The 19,690-nt window shown below is 38.3% G+C and overlaps 1 protein-coding gene across 10 annotated transcripts in view; it reads left to right on the forward strand.

Annotated features, from left to right (window-relative positions):
• Positions 1–19,690, forward strand: part of LOC134542929 (phosphoinositide 3-kinase adapter protein 1) — a 101,450-nt gene that overhangs the window by 20,530 nt on the left and 61,230 nt on the right. For 7 of the 10 annotated variants that reach the window (XM_063387530.1, XM_063387531.1, XM_063387532.1 and 4 more), the window contains 4 exons: positions 8,286–8,406; positions 12,020–12,252; positions 15,439–15,608; positions 16,664–16,808. In XM_063387530.1, the coding sequence (XP_063243600.1) occupies positions 8,286–8,406; positions 12,020–12,252; positions 15,439–15,608; positions 16,664–16,808 (669 nt within the window). Of the gene's footprint in view, positions 1–929; positions 1,106–8,285; positions 8,407–12,019; positions 12,253–15,438; positions 15,609–16,663; positions 16,809–19,690 lie in introns of those variants that run through there. The other 3 variants (XM_063387534.1, XM_063387536.1, XM_063387535.1) reach the window with 3 other exon arrangements.

Consider the following 19,690-nt stretch of genomic DNA (forward strand, 5'->3'; position numbering starts at 1 on the left):
AGAGTCAAATTAATTTACAGTAAATATCTTACAAGACTTTTTTTTTCTGGTGTATTCTGTGGAGTAACCAATAAATGCAATAAATGGCATGTAATGTAGACTCGAAACAAGGGCGTGGCCAGCCGATGGCCGGAAGGGGGGGGGGGGGGCAAGTTGTGGGAAAAGTGTGTATCTTTTTTTTGCATTTGGCTACATTGTTTTTAATCTCCAGGTCTTAAGGGGGGGGGGGGGTGCAACTGCCCCTCCCTACCACCCCCTTCCCCTGGCGACGCCCTTGACTCGAAAAAATAACTCTCTTAAAAATGTTGTTTTACTAAAATTAAAAATACAAATACAAATCTTTAAAATCAAGAATATTTGCTATGAAACAATTTATAGGTTACAACAATCCAGTATTTCTGTGAGAGTGTCTTGACTTCCTAACGCTGTCTGCTGACAACTCGGTTCCACTGGCAAATATTCCTATTGTTGGATGATTCATGATTGTTCAGGCGGGCTGCCAGCTGGCTGTGACTGGACTTGGCCCTAGGTGAAGGGTTGGCCTCAACCATGAGGAGGGTCGAGGTTTCCCCCGGGTGAGTCACGCGACCGGCGCCGGACGTCTTCTGGGCGGGAGTTGTTTGTTGGTGGCCCCGGGTGTGTGTGTGTGTGTCTGGCGGGAGGAGGACTTGCGTATGCGTGTTTGGCTGATGGAATTGTGCCGTCGCTACACTTGCCACCTCCTTGCCCCCTCCCCCCCCCCCCCACCCCTGTTTTTCCCATGCGTACACGGTCAGAGACAGACAAATGGGCCGTTCCCTCTCCTCCCGTCTACTCTTTTCTCCACCCCCCCCTCCTCTTTGTTGGTCCGTGCTGTTGTTGACTCAGCCAAGCTTCCCCCCTCCCTCTCTTAGCTCGTACTAGGCGCTCCCCCTCCGCCGTGGCGCTCTCGCGCGAACCCCACGCGCGTCGCGTCGCGTCGTCGTGGACTTGGCTGCGCCTCGCTTTCGCTCGCCGTCTCGCGGGCGGCGCGCGTTGTTCAGTGACGAGGCGGTCGTCCGTGGAGCCTCGCCGTGCTCGTCTCCCGTGGGTCAGCGCGCGCCTCCTCCGACTCCGTCGTCGCCAGGTACTCGCGTCGCACAGACGTCACAGCCAGGGCCATCGAGAGAAACCAAGGGGCACCGGAGGGAAAATAAATATGTTGGGGGGCTCCCCCCTCTCCATATTATTTAATTTCAAACCCCCAGAACTTGTAAACGTTAACATTGGCCATAACTGTTTATGATGTGTGTGCATCGCATAGCTTGAGAACGTTTCCTGTGTATCATGAACATCTGACTTGAAATCTTCGTCATATCAGAGTAAACCTAAGCATTAACGTACATCAAAACCCAACCGTGGTGTGTGCCTCTCTCTGGATGGCCTGCAGGCAGTGGTGTAGCCAGGATTTGTGTATGGGGGGTGTTAAGAAGCATCCCCCCCCCCCCGTATTAAAGCGGAGGGTCCGGGGGTTCTCCCCCGGGAAAATTTGGATTTTAAGGTGTAAAATAGTGCTATTTTAGCAGTTTTCGGTAATTAAATTTAAATATTGTGATGGTAAAATTTTTATTAATTTTAATATTAAATTTGTTTGAGTGATGAATAAGAAATTAATTAAAGATTTGGTGCTAGGGGGGGGGGGGGTTTGAACCCCTAAAAACCCCCCCTGGCTACGCCCCTGCCTGCAGGTAATACCCCTGCAGGTGAGCAGCAAACTGTACTGTCGTCACGATAGTTGTGGGCCCCGTGATCCGGGCTTCAAACCGCTGTGCCGTGGAGAGTTCTAAGCAATGGAATACTGTCTGTTATCCCTATTTGAAGGGGGGCTGTATTGCATACCATTATACATTTTAACTGCGTTCTTTTTTACCACACGTAGTTTGCACTAGGAACCAATTACTACTTTTAAAAATAAAATCCGACTGGAAGATTAAATGTTGCAGTAGCCAAATGTGAGATGGAACACAGAAATTTTTGTGTACTTGTGTGCAAAGTTCATCCTGCTGCCAGAAAATAACACGAGTTTTGCAGGTCTCTGATCGGAGAATTATTTTCTGGTGCCAGGATAAACTCCACACTCGTAAACAAAATAAATCTTGTCTATTGTCGACTAGGTGCTGCCACATTCTGGGCAGCACTACCTATGCGGGTTGCAAGTGTTATTGTAAATTGTGGGAAATGGGGTGGAAAATAAATTGAGTTTGCGTGTGAGTTTGAATCCTTGTGGAAGGAGTTTCAGGTGCGCTGCCGTTTGGAGGATATCATGATTCAGGGATCCAAATTTTTTGAAACAATGAAGTTAACATCAATTTTGAATCATCATTTTAAAGAGTCGTAGTACAACAGTTCACATGCACAAGAATTATTTTTTCAGTGATGCTGAAGAATGAAACAGATTTATATAAAACTTAAAAGGACCCAGTGACAGTGAACTTTTAATTTTTATGGAAGCATCATCATTTTGGGATGTATCCATACTGTTATTGTAATTAGAAGGTATTCAAATAAAGAATAATTATAAAGTTATTTTTGGTTGTAAAATTATAGTATTAAAATTTTTATGTGAGTGGCACAAAATTTAAGTAAACAGTAGTTGTTCAAATGTTGGGGCATCCCTGAAACACATTTTTGGCGACATCCCTGGAGGTTTGATGTGTGTGTTTAAATGGTGATGGGTCAGGATGACAGGACCTTCCAAGATTGAGGCGAGTTTCTTAAAGGTTCTGTAAGTGTCATGATTCAAGCATTTGCGCCCATGTGGGGAGAGTCATGGGTCTGATCCTGGCCCCTTGTCATGATTCGAGTGAACTCGAATCGAGTTCATGGTTCAGTGGTTCAAAACCTGCTATATCATGGCTCCTGTGGATTTAACACTCTGTGCATGACTGTGTGATATAACATCTTACTATTTTATCTTTACTTTTTTTTAACTAGCACAGAAACAGTAATCAAGAATCTTCATACATCTAGCATTTTCAATAGGAAAGGAAGGTTTTAGACTTTCCAAAGTGCTTTTGACATCCCAAAACTCAATATAAGGTGTTTCCGACGCTTTTTTGTGGGATAATCACATGCAGAATGTTTTAGAATTTGTGATATATTATTTAAAGGGTTGAATCACTATGTATACTATATGCTTTATAGGGTGGATTTCCTCCTAGGACACAGTCTGCAAGGCTTGTGATTACTGTATAAATAACTAAGATATGGTTCAGTTTTAATGGAATTCAGTTGTTGCTTTCGCACAAAAGCATTAAATAGTACATACCTATATTGTCACATGGCAAATCAACTTTGAGATGTGTTTCTACTATAATGCATATAGTATTACTTATTTATGTATTTAATAATGCATCAGTTAACAGTCCTTTTCATTGTTTCTTTAAATTTTTTTATCAAATGTATTTAGGATGCAAGTACCTACCTTCAAATGAAAAAAATGTTATCACGGGTCTAGTCAACTCCTTGTCAAACAAATAATGAAGCTAATATAAATTCATATTCGAAGTCAGCCTTTACTCTACCTTGCATTGGTACCTGTTAATGATTTGTTTGTGAGGATAATTATTTCTAACTTAATATATGGGCAAATCTTACTTGGTTTTCTTATTTTTCCCACTGGTACTGTAGTCTGCTCATTTACACAGAACTTATCTCTGAATTCAAAGGTAATATAATCTTCAAGATTATGTAACACTGATAACAGTGCTCATGAAAACAGCTGCTATCATTTGGGTTTAAAGAAATTTGCAGCTTTTGTGTCCAGCTGCTCTTTATCATGAAATTCCAATAATTTTTCGATTTTGCGTAGCTATAAAATCTGTTACAACCACTATTGACTTTATTTTAATCAGGGCCTATGTTATCCATACTCATATATTATGGGAAGCTGCAGTGTTCAGGAATTTTTAAGTCCTAATGAGACACAAGATTGATTAAAGTTATTAATTTCAAAGAAACGTCATACATTTTGATTTAAAAATTTAATCCCTATATAGTTATATATAAATTTTAGTTGAATCTCAGATAGATACTTAATATTTAGTTCTTATAAATACATTTGTAAATTGATTTTTTTCCCTAATATAACTTTAAAATATGTGAATTTGGGATTGGTCTAGGTAGAAGACTCTAGGTGTGTCTCGGGCCGAAGCCTGTATGCCTTATCATGCTGGGGTTTAGCCATGGCCATGAGGAGGGATAACATGCATCATGTGCTAGGAGGGGATTGGCCAACCATGACCGCGATTGATGCCGTGCCTAACTCCCCTCACTCTTAACTCTCGACTACAACTATATAATTTGGGCCCAGACAAAACCTGCTTAGACACAGGACAAACCCTGGGTTCTTTCATGAGGGTGCAAGAATCATGCATTTAGCAAGCAGGTTGGTTACATTCATGACACGTGTTCTATAACCATTATTGTATGTTGGTAAACAACTTTGCTTTCGGGTGGGAAATTCCTCGCACGCTTTCTAAATGGAACATGTCCTCGCACCATCCTAGAGGAAAGACAATATTTGTTCATTTGCAAGGCAGTGTAAAGTTACAACACATGTACCTAAACAAACAAAACCAGAAGTGATGGCCGTACACAAAAATACCTCATACTCGAGTGCACACTTCCTCTCACATAACATAAGCCTACACCACCTTACGTCATATCCCCGGCAATAACTCACATGCGTAAGAAACTGCAGCAAACTACAGAATTCATTTACTTGTTACCTACTGTTACCTGTAGTTTGAGTAGATACTGTGTTGGTTTTGGTTTATGTCTCTATTAGCTCTCATTGTCAGTTTTTTTTTCAACAGCAGTTTTAATTGTTTCGCATTTAAATTCTGTTGTATTTAAGAATCCTATGACTTTGTTACTTTAGATTCTGTTTATTCATGTTGCAACACGTTGACAAGCCAGCAGTGGATGCAAAAACTGCAATACAATTAAATCAATGCAGACAAATTTAAGAACAATTGAATCCCTCAACAATACATAGATCATTATGTTCCAATCAAACAACAAGCACAAACCAAGCCAAATACCATCGGACACCGACCAATGACTGCAACAAAAACTTTTTTTTAACATGTGAATCCGATACCTGAAAAGCATTAAAACCAGGTGTTTCAACAATACTTAATTTACAGACAAAAGTAGTATGAAATATCATCACTTGGGAATGCGATTGTGATATTTTTTATTTTAATTTAAGTTTAATTCTTAATGATATTGCAGTTGGGACCATCGAGAGAAACTTTGGCCCTGGGGCAAATCATTAATGTAATTTTTCTCAAAACCCACAATTTAAAAAAAAATAAAACTAAATGTTACCAAAGCCATTACTGTAAACCTCGTCTCAAAAAAAAATTGGCATAAGTTATAAGGCTTCCAGTGGATTTTATCAGCAAAAGAATTGTAATTTTTGTCTTACTATCAGGGCAACAAGCATAAAAAATTATTTTGGAACTCAGCCGGCCCCCTTGATAGTCCTGATTGCAGCCATACTGGTTGGTCTTATTTACTTATCGATTTGTTTATTTATTAATTTTTGAAATATTTTTCGAATAGATTTGTACCTAATGGTGAAAATTAATAAAGCTATAAAACAAGTCATATTATCTCCGGCCTCCAACCAAGGTGATTTAGTTTCGATTCCCGGCGGGATGAAATCCCAATATTTTTTACAAGCAGGAAAACATAGCAGACGTGGGTTTTCTTGAAGTGCAACCATTTTATCCACCCGAATTCCTCCATCGAAATGCACTAGAGCTTCGTACTAATGGGTTGTTGCTCGGCTGAGGGTGGTGCGGAGGATAAAAACAAAAGCGTGAAAAGAATGTGCGTAAACATCTGCAGAAGTTTCAGTACGTGTTTCCCGTCACTTCTTTAACAAGATTATCTGTGACTTGCTCAGATTGCCAATTTTCCCGGTTAACATTTTTTTTTTTGTATTCCATGTTCAAGCATTTTCAGTTAAAGTGCAGGCCAGAGTCTTGGGAACTGTCAGCTCAGAGGTAGGAGTGTGAGAAGTAATCAGGGCCACAGAGATGGGTGGGTGGGGGGGGGGGGGGGGGGGTGTGCAGTCAAGGGGGCAAAATATTCAGGCCCAGATTGGGTTTTCGAAAAAAAAATTTTAAGTGAAACTTTTCTTTATTGAGGGGGCAACAATTTTTTTTTAGTTTTACAAAAATTTTGATTGCATGAAGGAAATATAGTTAGGTATGTGGTTGGGAACCGGTAGAGGAGAGTTCGTCAGCGGTGATGCCACTCCAAAGCATGCGCTAGCGATCGAATGGGAAGATGGCAAGGGGGAGGGATAGATATTGTCCCTGCTACGATGTTGCCGTCGCTGAGGGCGCCAACTAGCCTAAGTTCAGACCCTGCGGGCCAGTTCACAGGTAGAGCGGAGATCCTCGGGGTCGTGACGGCGCCACGTGGCTGGCAGGGAGCTGGATCGGTATAGAGGTGGTGGCCCGGTGCGGGCGGAGTTGCTCAGTTATCGGCGGAACTGTTCACTTGCGATGCGCGACACACAACTTGCCTGGTCCAGGTCTGAAGCTCGACTGCCGCGTTCCGCATCGCTGCGCGTCACCCGGAGCCCGCTTCCCGCAAAAACGTCCCAAGCGCCCCCACATTGGTGAGGCGACGAGGGGACATAACGACCTGTGCGAGCGAAGGGAGCACTTGGGACGACGTCAATATGTAGCATGCTATATGCTAGTTGTAACAGCCAGAAAGGGGAATTCTCGTATTGCTGCTTGTGTTTGTCTACTCCTCAGTTTTCGTAATGGCCGACGATTGACGCTGCCACATTTATTTTATTTTATTTAAAGAATCTACAATTTATTCCTATGGAAAAGAGTTATTGTTTGTGCAATTGAGTTTATAATCATCATTCATTTTTATGGGGATAGTTTGATCAAAAATGAAAATAACTTATCTCTTTATCTCTATCTAAACCTAAAAAGCAAGAAGTTTTACTTCTGTCGTGTGCGAATTCCACGTGCACAATTTTTTTTAATGAAATCTCTTTGGGTGCAGAAACTTTTTTAATGGTGCCCTCAAGTTCTCAACAAGCAAAATGTAGATATGCACACCTCACCAGTATCCTTACGATGAGGGATGTTTTTACAACAGTTGTGTGACCGGGCAAAGCCGAGCCTGCACTAATATGGTTTGTACAGCTCTGCCTACTATTTGTCTCTGCGGATCCGCTCCGAGCAATGGCTTCTATTGAGCTATGGGTCCAAGCTAGCAGGATGTTTGGCCGGCGCTACAGTTTGTTGCAATTTTCTGAATATTTATTGCTGTTGGCACATGATCATTGTTCTCTAGCTCATGATTGTTTTTGAGGAGCTGAGGATGCCACTTATTGAGAGACATCATTTCAAATATAAGGGAAAGTTTATGTGAACTTTGATTTATTTTGCAACAGTTGCTGTTTGATTCTATCATTGTTTAGTAACATCGTGTTATCTGTAAGAACTACGAGTAATCTACTATCTACAAGTTACCAAAGAGGACCTCCACCTTCTGTATATGTCTGTGATTTGTTCATCTTCTTCCAAAGGATGGTATTAAAAGTGATAAATTTTTTTCTACCTTTTTGGGTCTCATTTATTGTAATACAGTTTGTGTCATTCTGGCTTATTTGGTTTTTGACAAATTATTTCCTTTGGCCCCTACCTATTTAATTTGTTAAGTTCTTGAATATGAGTACAATGCATATTGTTTATTTTTTAAAATTCTATTAACTGTTTTTTACCCTAAGAGAGCTAAACTCTTAAGATTTTATAACTGTTTGTAGAACAAAGTACATAGGTGCAACAGTAAAAACACAGAGTAAAATCAGCTGCTGTGAGAGAAATTTCCTTCATAATATAACTGCCCAGTTCAGAGAGAGTACTGTTTTATTTGTATCCATAAGATAGCTTAAAGTTGTAATTCATAGCATTTCATTTCAGAAGTGGAAAGTGTTTATTTTTATTAAATAATGTCTAGACAATTTTCAGGCTTTGAAAATAAAAAGAATTGGAAATGTTTCATATTGATTTTTTTTACTATTTATATTCTTTGTAAAAATTTGAGTATAAAAATACTTAATACTTTATTTTTATAGATTTTTTTTTTTTTTTTTTAATCTATCACCAAATTTATTTTTTACCTTTCACACTCCAGTGCTGGACAGTGAAACAGCTGTATTCACAATGCGCGACGGTGTTTGCGAGATTGTCTGCGAGCCGTGTGTGTTCCGTTGTGTGCAGGGACCCGCGCGGCAGACATGGCAGACATCTTGATAGTGTCGAGCCAGGATAGCCAGACGGCAGCTCTGTGGGTCAGCTACCTGACCACCTGCTTCGAGCGCTTCAGCACCCAGTGTCGCAGGTGGGTCCTGGGGTCGCAGCTTTCAAACCTCGACAACACAAAACCTTTGCAGTAACCACTTCAGTATTATCAAAACGATTACAAAACTTACAATTTTTGTTTGATTTCTAAATCAAATTCAAATGAAGTTAAAAAAAAAAATATTTCTTTTAGTACATGCATAACACAACTTAAAAATATAATGTGCTCCAAGGAAACTTGCACACAATTTTTATACAGCACCTAATGTATTTTTTTTAAAGGAATGTAATATTAAAATTTAGGATGTCTATACCTGTGGCTCAAAAAAGTATTTTTTATCGTACTTTCATCATAGAACAGAAGAGTTAAGAAAAGGTTTAGAAATTGCTTACAAAAGATTTAACATAATTTTGTAATATCTAAGCTTTTTACCCAAACCTACAATGAATCAAAGCAATTTCATCAATACCATGGGCATCGCAAGAATATATTTTTTGGGGGGGACTTCAATTGATTTAGTGTTGAGGAATATCCATCCCCTGGAAAAAAGTGGGGGTCTTCCCCCGGGAAACTTTGGGGTTTGAAGGTGCAAAAAGGTGGTTTTTAGGCATTTTTTTCCCCTAAATATTCTAATTATAGTTGGTTGCAATATATATTTTATTTTTTATAAAAATATTTTCAGAGAACAAATTTGTAAAAACAAGGTTAACATATCTGTATTCGGTATCGGACCTGATTTTGATTTTACACAAAGATCGAATTAAAAAGTGCTCACATTACCATGATTGGACTAAATGCACCATGCACAACATATGGGTTGTATCACAGAAATCATATTTTTAGTATAACTACGAAACTAAATATATTATTGGAGGGGATGAAATTGAAGACTTATTATTGGGGGGGACGTATCCCCCCCGTCCCCCCCGGTTGCGACGCCCATGATCAATACTAGTATTATTTTAGATAAACTTTCACTTTTTTTTTTTGTAATTTTCTGGAATATTTGTATGAACCATTCTTCAGAACCCTTGGATCAAAAACCACCTTGTATTACATATAAACCATACTCTTGTAAAACAAATTCCTTAGCACTATAACTCTATGTAATTTCGGCAACTGTAAACGCTTTGTACTAGTGAGAGTTTTGTATTAACTTCATAGAGATGTGTATAAAATAGAAATGGATGGGTAACAATAGAGTAACATTTGAAATAGAGCCCCATAATTGGAACACATATTATTATTAAATTTAAATGTTTGTTATATTCCTAACTTTTCAGTGGACACATTAGGCACCTTATGAATAATTATGCTTATAATTACTAAAAAGTTGAGCTTTAAACAAAAAACTGTAAAAAAATTTCTCTTTTTGAAAATCAAAGTTTGCATCATTGGGAATCTTTTAATGATATTTTTATTTTTGTACTTATGTCCTTTAGAAAAGATTTGTTTTTATTTTTTAAATATACTATATCTGATAGTACTTTTGTCTTTTATGTATAACTAATATGTTTGTATGCCCGATAGTTTTTTTTGGCAGATTTGCTTTTTTGTAGTTATGCCCTTTTGAATTTTTATATTATATTCTTCTCTTTTGGTCATTTAATTTCTCTCTGTTAAATTATCAGTAAATAGCACAGATGCACATTTTATATGTTGTGTGTGTTGGGGTGTGTTTGTGTGTATGTAACATCAGAAATAATTTTCATTTGCACAATATTAAAAGGAATTGAATTTTTAAATAATATTTTGTGTATATTAAATTAAAGCGTTTGTTATATTCATCATTTTTCAACAGGTGCCTTACAATCTCCTAGTTGTGATGCACTTGCAGGATAAGCCCTCAAATAATAGTAGACAGCGGCAGCAAAATGAAATAACCAGCTTGGCATGGTAGAACCTGCTAGCCACAGTAATCACAAGTTCACTGGTTAGTCACCTGGTTGCTGGTAACCACACCTCTCCTGTTGACTCACTGACGACCCGACCCTCATTCCCGACCTTGTGACGCTGCCCTATTGTTTGCAAATAGGCCTGCATACCAGACATGCTTCTCCTTCTTGAAGACATCTATAATTGCTTTGGCATCCTGTCTGCTGGCAATGCTGATAATGCGTAATGTGACCTCAGCTTTGAATTTTAATTTTGAAAATTTTTGATTGAATGACTGAGCAAAACGAAGTCTCCGCAGCAACTAGAACGCTCAGAGATTGTATGAATGAATGTGACTTTGTCCGATGATAAAATTTGAACCATTAATTGGATATTCGTGAAATTTGGTGGGTAGCTAGGTATGGCCAATGGAATTTTTAAGTTTGTGTTTGAGCAAAAATGGTGGAGGAGTTTTAGATATAAGTACCTGTATTGGATAAACACACAAATAGCTTTCAAAAACAAACACATTAATTTTAATTTCTGACTTGGAATCCAAAGTGGATAGTGTCCGTAGAGATAATGATAACTGGATGCCTCAAAGCAAACTAAAGAAAATAACAAGCAATTAAATGTAAAAAAATTATATTTACTACCTATGTAGAAATGTTTTAGTTGTGTTAACTTTTAAAAATTTCTTCAGTTATTATTGTTTTTTATTGTATTTGGTTGTTAGGTTGTAGATTACATTGCAAATATTAGTAGTTAGTTATGGGGTTAAAACAAAGTCAATAAAAATGGAACATTGTGAGGTGTTAGTTCGAATATTACCTTTAACATAAAGTTCAGCCACAAGGAGAATATTAAGAATAGATCTATTTACTTACCTATTGGTTAAGCTAGCATTAGATTTTATTTCTTTATAGATTTGCACCTAACAGGGACGTAACTGACTAGTTTCCACTCGAGAAGAGAACTTGTCTTGCCTCCTTCCCCTCCCCCCCAAATATTTCCCTTTTTTTTTTTTTAATCAACTTAGATGGTAAATAAATACATTCATTTGCGGTCATTTCATTCTTAACACATCGCAAGTTAGATAGTGCACGAAAAATAAAAGTTTTTAAATATGTGAATATATTCATGTACCTATGCATCTTTCAATAAAATTAATTAAATTCATCTGCCCTCCAAAACATATTTTTTGTATTTCTAACACTGCATTATTCAAGTAAAAATTGCTCTGCCAGTTTACGCCCCCCCCCCCCCCCCAAAAAAAAAATGCGGGGCAATGTGTTTCCCAGATTTTCTTCTATGTGGATTGTTTCACGTTGCACCATGACCAGGGGCGTAGCCAGGGAGGGGATTAGGGGTTCAAACCCCCCCCCCCTTCCCTTAGCACCAAATCTTTAATTTAATTTAATTTCATATTCATCACTCAAACAAATTTCATATTAAAAATTAATAAAAATTTTACCATTACAATATTTAAATTTAAGTACCGAAAACTGCTAAAATAGCACTATTTTACACCTAAAAATCCAAATTTTCCCGGGGGAGTACCTTTAATACGGGGGGCCATGTTTCTTAACACCCCCCCATACACAAATCTTGGCTACGCCACTGACCATGACTGCCCTGACCAGTACATGGCATCTTTGATGTTAATTATCTTTAAGGCTTTCGTCAACAGTTGGATCATTTTGTAGGTCCTCGAGCGAACGTGCTTCAGGTCAGCTCAGTCGAGGATGTCGCTGATGTGTGCGTGTTGTGTGCGCAGGGTGGTGAGCGTGGGGCTGGAGGAGGTGGCGGGCCCCCGGCCGACCCCGCCCGCGCTGCAGGAAAAGCTCGCCGGAGCCAAGCTGCAGATCGTGATCGTGTGCCCCCAGTTCCTGGAGCAGGCGGCGAACCGGGGCGTCTCGGTGGCCCTGGCGCGGCTGCTGCGTCCCGACCGCGTGCTCGCCATGCTGCTGGGCGTCTCCGAGGAGCACTTCCTGCAGCAGCACGGGGCCGGTGCGTCCCTTCCCAGTCCGTCGTTCGGTCGCAAAACCCTTTGTTTTTAGGATGTCGTGGGCCCGTTCCCAGTTCCCAGTCCGTCGTTTGGTGGTAAAACCCTTTGTTTTTAGGATGTCGTGGGCCCGTTCCCAGTTCCCAGTCCGTCGTTTGGTGGTAAAACCCTTTGTTTTTAGGACGTCGTGGGCCCGTTCCCAGTTCCCAGTCCGTCGCTCGGTCGTAAACCCTTCGTTTTTAGGATGTCGTGGGCCCGTTCCCAGTTCCCAGTCCCCAGTCCATCATTTGGTCGTAAAACCCTTTGTTTTTAGGATTTCGTGGGCCCGTTCCCAGTTCCCAGTCCGTCGCTCGGTCGTAAAACCCTTTGTTTTTAGGATGTCGTGGGCCCGTTCCCAGTTCCCAGTCTGTCGTTTGGTCGTAAAACCCTTTGTTTTTAGGATGTCGTGGGCCCGTTCCCAGCTCCCAGTCCATCGTTTGGTCGTAAAACCCTTTGTTTTTAAGATGTCGTGGGCCCGTTCCCAGTTCCCAGTCCGTCGCTCGGTCGCAAAACCCTTCGTTTTTAGGATGTCGTGGGCCCGTTCCCAGTTCACAGTTTATCGTTTGGTCGTAAAACCTTTCCGTTTTAGGATGTCGTGGGCCCGTTCCCAGTTCCCTGTCTGTCGCTCAGTCGCAAAACCCTTTGTTTTTAGGATGTCGTGGGCCTGTTCCCAGTTCCCAGTCCGTCGTTTGGTCGTAAAACCCTTTGTTTTTTAGGATGACGTTACCAATAAATACGTAGCAATTCGGTCTTTTGAATGTATATTTAGTTTGATCAGGTCATTCTGAAATACCTCACCAGGTTTTTACTGTGCAGTCTGCAGTGAAAAAAAAAAAAATATTTAGCACAAATAATTACAAGGTGGTTGATTAATGCCAACTTCATCGTGAATGAAAGTTTCGGTAACTAATTCATGACTCCACAGCTCCTCTCACTTGCACAATGAGCGTCACAGGCACCGGACATCGTCGTTCAAAACCCTGAAAAACTCTGATTTCCATATTTCAGAAACACCATTGTTTTATTGATTTATAAATGATATCCTAAAAATTAAAACAAAGGCCACATACAAACTTTTAATTCAAAGCTATGCTCTATGCTTATGCCAAGATTAAAATCCCCGGGCCCGGGTACCAGCGGGGCTCGGGTAAGATTCGAGATTCTATTCTTACAATGCATGAGTTTACCTTGAGCGTAGGACAAAATAACAGGTCTGTTGCTAACAGAATTCATTGCAATCCTTATCAGTTATGTCAGAGGTGCCCACCCCCCCAAACACTATGACTCACCCCCACCCCCTAACCTAATGATGCGCCCCCCCCCCCCCCCCCCGAAATTTTTTATGCCATTTTCTCAATGATTTACTCAATTATTTTATAATATTATACTTTTTTAGTATTATATTTTATCACATTTTGCATTAATTAAAACTGATTTTCTAATAATAATTTTGGTCATATCAGGTAATATTTCCATCCTGAACCGACAGATGCCAAACTGCTTTTGTTGAGAAAAGTGCGGGGTTGCCAATTTGATATACAAGATCCCTTTCAATTATCAAAGCACCAGAAACGTATTTTCACATTAGAAGCTATAATTATGTAAATAATATATACATTTTTCTCGTCTTTTAAAACCCCCCCCCCCCCCCCCCCCTCGAAATTTTAATGACGCAGTCTGCGTCGATACCCCCCCTTGTGGGCACCCCTGGTTATGTAATATGCACGAGCCACACTTACAATTATGACCACTGTAATGTTTAGTCTTTAGATACTTTTTTTAAACTGTGGGATTTGAAAAATTGTACGTTATGTAATTGCCCGAGGGCCCTTAGTTTCTCTGGACGGCTTTGGTCCCGGCTAATATTAGTCAAGTCAGTGTGTAGCAGTTGCTTCAGGCTATCTCTGTTCAATATCCAAGCTTTTATGAATCCTGTTTCTTTATTTTTTTTTTTAAATTTGTATCAAACATAAAATTATTCATGAATAATTAATTAAGTTTAAACTTAATGCCAAATAATTTTCTCCAAGGAAGTCGAAGAAATATTGATACAAAATACACTAAAATTAATGAGATTAATTAATGTGATTCTGAATTACAATCATAAATTGTTACAAATAAAAAATGTATGTAGATGCTATGTTATAAATCAATCTAAATTTGAAAATTTCTTAATAAATCTTTTTGTCTTCATACATATTACATTATTTTCATTTAAATGCTTTGTAAATGAGTCTTACCTGCTGCATTGGTTACAAATAATTTAAAAAAATTATTCAATTCAAAATTTTAACTTGAATATCAAAATATTCAATTTGAATTTGAATTTTTCAAATACTTCCAGACCCTAAAAAAATCCTTTATTATTAAACAAGCAATTCAGTTGAATTTTGTGATTAGCTGTTTTGGGGAGTGAGAATCAATCTACCTATGTTCCAACTATAGGAATAAATGGTTTCACTGTACAACTTTGTAAATTAAAATACTTCACTGCAGGCGTAAACATATATTATATACTATTGATGTAAGTGCAAGTGCATTTTATTGTAAAAGGTAAATAGTAGCAGTTAAGTTAATGATTTATTTGTTCCTGAGACATATTAAAGCAGGAAGCTTAATTTTTGTTCCAATAAAAATTTTACTAAGTCTTAGAATTTTAAATTTTTTATATGAATAAATGTATAATAGCAAAATGTTAAGGAATCTAAGCAGAACTATTGGCCAAAGCATTGCCAGTAATGTATTTCTTGATATTAGGATTGCAGCATGATATTGACTTCAACAAGCTTTTCAGTTTAATTTAATTTTGTATAAAAAATAAAATAGAAGTGAAAATATTTTAAACTCTTAGTAATTCTATTGGAGTGTTAAAAATATTTTTCAGCCAGCTACTATTTACATTTTAGATATCTTAATTTTTTTCTATCAGCCACACTACAAGCTAAGATGCTCAAGTATTGTAGTTTAAATTACTTATGAAAGAGGTTTTGTCACATGTGATTTAACAATAGTGCCCATTTTGTAACACTCATGTATAATTATTGTCGTCTGCATGTGTCAGATGTAAGGCTCACAGCAAATTTATGAAAAGTTTATTCACAGATTATTCAACATTGCCATACAGTACTTCAATAAAATGTTTCTGTTGACAGACCTGATGTCATATCAGCAGTGGCGTCGCGTGCAAGTGAGAGACCAGGATGAGTCGTTTGTCGGCGAATTTTTCGAGATTGCAACAAGCATGGTGGCGAGAGTCTGGGGACAGACAGCTGCCCACGTGGAGAAGGCCATGTTTTCTCTGCTGCCAAAGAAAGTGAAAGAGGTTAGGATTGTGCTAAATTTAATAATAATAATAAAAAAATTACTGTTACTGCATTATATAAAAATACAGCTGTTTGTGTGCAAAGGATTGCTTTTCCCTGTTACAGTTTAGGTCACGTAACTGTTCTGAAACTTGACGATTCTCAGAAGTAGTGCCTGGGGTACCAGTTTCCCAACTGTACTTGCAAAGCATCACATGATGTTTTTTTTCACGAACACTGGGTTTGTTTTGCTCTCCGTCTCTTGTGCTCCCCACGAGTTTGAAGAGTTGGGAGAAAATGAACCTGTGTCAAAAAGAGTTGGTAACTCTCATATATGTGAAGAAATTGACTTGAGGTTTATTTATATATATTTTTTAAATTTTTTTTTTAACCCAGCACAAAAGCAGATATCTTTTAAAACAAAATTGCAAATTAAGACTGGTCTGAAGATGAAACTGGTTAGGCAATACTTAATATGTTAATATCATGCCACAAATGACGAGAGTTTAATCAAATTATGTTTTATGTGTTTCAAAGTAAAATCATCATTACGATTATACACCACCATAACTTGTAGTAAATAAATAAATTCATGTTAACAAAAATACTTTGTTTAAAATATCGTGAGATATAAATATACGATCATCATTGTAATTTGTAACGTGATACATAAGTTATTCACTGTCCTTAAAATCACAATACAATACGAACAACACAGAAGTATATAAACAACCAGCAGACAACTTGCCCTCGCAACTCTTCCTCAAGAGGAGGCGCATCGAGGGCATGACCTGCTTGACCTGAGAGCTTTTTGCCCCTTCGAATGAAACGGCCATCCGCCACACTGTTCCTTGCTAGTAAAATGCTCAAGGGCGCCCTGAGAGTTAAAAGGTCAAAAAGAGACTGTGAGTTTTCTCAGTAATAAGAGTATGTATAAGAAAATATTTTGAGCTGAATGTATTTTTATTTTTTTCCACTATTTCGTTATGACTCATTTCATCGTAATCGAGCTTCACTGGTTACGCGTAGCAGCATTTGTCACGAGGGTCTGTAATTATTTTTTCCTTGTTTCCAGGGTCAGAACAAAGTCCTTGTGCTGCTGAACGACCCAATCTCGAAGGAGGACAAGCTGAAAGTGTCGGTGGACAAGAACGGGGAGCGACTCGCGGTCGCGGGTGTTAAGAGGAGGAACCCCTACACGCTCCACTTCCAGATGCCACGTAATGTCTCCACTCTTATCCACCTTTGTTTGCATGAAATAGCTAGTAATGGCGATGACGGTCAGTTGTTTATGGCAGGGTGGTGGACTTACGGTGCTTTGTGTTTCTTTCACGGTCATAAAGAGAGAGGGGTCGGGGAGGGGGGGGTTTACAAAATTCCCGGGGGCAGGGCACCAGGGGGGCCCTGTTAAGTTTCAAAATTTTTAATGCTTGTGTTTACCATTATAGGATGAAAATTACAAGGTTTCTTTTCATAGAATCCATGAGAAACGATTCAAGTTATGTGATAATGCACATACAATTATCATGTTTATAGTTATGGCCACTGTAGTGTAGAAATGGGTTGGTTATCGAATTTTGGCAACTGTATGTGTGGAGGATGGTGGTTGAACAAGTTACATACAGTGCAAGAGGTGTTTATTTTGACCGGAAGTGTGGTATTATAATGATTTTTATATCGTTTGGATATATGGAAAATTTTGACGAACATTTGGATGATATTGTCTCATATTTAATGCGGATACGTCACAAATTTGATTCTAATTCGGTACTGGAAAAAAAAGCAAGTAGCGGTGTGACTTTCGGAGATTGGGAAACACACGCTTGGCATTATACAAGATTTAGTGGCTCCAGATGATCCTGGTCAGTTGGAAGTAGTGAGTAAAAAAAAATTACTTAATGAGGAAGGAGCCCCGACAAAATTATTTTCGCCTAGGCCCTTAGTTGTTATCAATGGTTCTGGTTTCTTCAAGTTGCAAGTTAAATTGAAATGGATGTACAGTAGAACCTCTTTAAGTCGAACCTCGATAAGTCGAACCTCGATAAGTCGAAAACCTCCCTAACTCAAAAAAATGTTGTGTTCCCTTCCATTCAAGCCCCAAAACCTCCATTGCTCGAAATCTCAACCCTCTATTAGTAGAAATAATCAGTGAGTCCCTCCAAGCCATTTTGGTACAGATTTTCCATCCATAACTCGATTATTTGAAATTTATTACCTCTATAGTTTGAAGAAAAATTACCGACTTTTAAGAATTTGTCGACAATGTAAGTACACCATTGATTCTTAGAAATCAATTTAGGAGTATACAATAAATAGGATTACCAAGAATTTATGACTCAGTGTTTGCCTGCTTGCTGTCAGGTGTTCAATTTTATTATTTTTGATTTCATTTGATCTTTAGCGAAGCAAGTCATTTGTTGTCGTCTGTTTCACATCAATTTGTACAACAGTTTACAAATAAAATTGTTAAAATATGAGTGCTGTGAAACGTAAACTGAAAACTTTGAGTCTCGCTGAAAAATTGGAAGTGCTCGAAGCTGTGAAGAGCTGTCAAAAGAAGAAAGATGTTGCTGAACAAGTTGGCCTGCCAATGAGTACTCTGTCAACAGTAATAAAAAATTAATCAGACATCATAAGAAAAATACAAAACGGTCAAAGTTTTTCCTGCAAAAGATGACGAATTGCAGAATTTCCAGGCTTGGATAAGTGCTTACTTAAATGGTTTGAGCAGTGTCGGAGCCAAAATATCAGTGTTAGTGGACTACTGTTACAAGAAAAAGCGGAAACATACTCTAAATCATTGGGACTCACTGATTTCAGGGCCAGTAATTGATGGCTAGAAAAGTTCAAAAGAAGACATGAACTTGTTTTCGAAAACGTTTGTGGGGAAAGTGCAAGTGTCAACATTGAAACCTGTAACAAATGAAAAAATTAATTGCAAGATTTGTCACATGGTTACGAACCTGACAATATCTTTAATGCTGATGAAACGGGGCTGTTTTTTAAATGTCTTCCTGATAAAACTCTAACTTTAAAAATGATAAATGCCATGGTGCGAAGCACAGCAAGGAACGTTTGACTATTCTGCTAGCAGCAAGCATGTTGGGCACAGAAAAACTCTCACCATTGGTCATCGGCAAATCTAAAAAACCTCGTTTTTCAAGATGTAAATCACTACCTTTGCAATATGAAGCAAATACAAAAGCATGGATGACTTCTGCAATTTTCAAAAACTGGCTCATAAATATTGATAAGAAAATGGCCAAAGAAAAAAATAATATCTTGTTATTCCTTGATAATTGTACAGCACATAATGATATTCCACAAATGAAAGCTGTTAAAATCCAATATCTGCCTGCCAATACCACATCAAAATTACAGCCTATGGATCAAGGTATCATTAAAAACTTTAAGTCATTATATCGGAAAGAAGTTGTCAGGAACATGTTGGATAATATGGAAGAAAAAAAGAATTATTCTATAGATGTATTGCAAGCCATGAGAATGGTTGATAAAGCTTGGCGAAATGTAACTGCAACTACTATAAAAAACTGTTTTGTACACTGGTTTTTCATTGTCGTCAACAGAAGAAGCTGAAACAGAAGATTTTTCTATTTCACCTCCTGCAGAATGGATTATAGTGGTGTCTCAATATCCTTATATTAGGAATATCCTTTAAGGAATTTGTTAAGTGCGATGATGGAGTTATGACTGCTGGGACATTATCTGATGACGAAATCATCGATTCAGTAGCTCAGAAAAACTATACTAATGATTTAGATGACATAGAAGACTCGAACAATACTACATGTGCTCCATGGGTTTCCATCAAAGAGGCAAGAACCGCATTGAATACTTTACGGAATTTTATAGAGCAAACCAGCAACTCTGAAGAACAAGAATTTCCTGCTCTTTATATCTTAGACAATGCTATATAGAAAGAGAACAACCAAATTATCTAAAGCAAAAAAAAACTGACTTTTTTTAATGCCATGTTTTTTTTATTTTAAGGATGTTTAGAAATAATGTTGATTTATAATAAATAAAAATAGATTTGTCACCTCTGCAACTTGAATTTTTATTTATTTAACCTCTCTAACTC

Source organism: Bacillus rossius (assembly GCF_032445375.1).
Source record: "Bacillus rossius redtenbacheri isolate Brsri chromosome 9 unlocalized genomic scaffold, Brsri_v3 Brsri_v3_scf9_2, whole genome shotgun sequence".
Lineage (NCBI taxonomy): Eukaryota > Metazoa > Arthropoda > Insecta > Phasmatodea > Bacillidae > Bacillus > Bacillus rossius.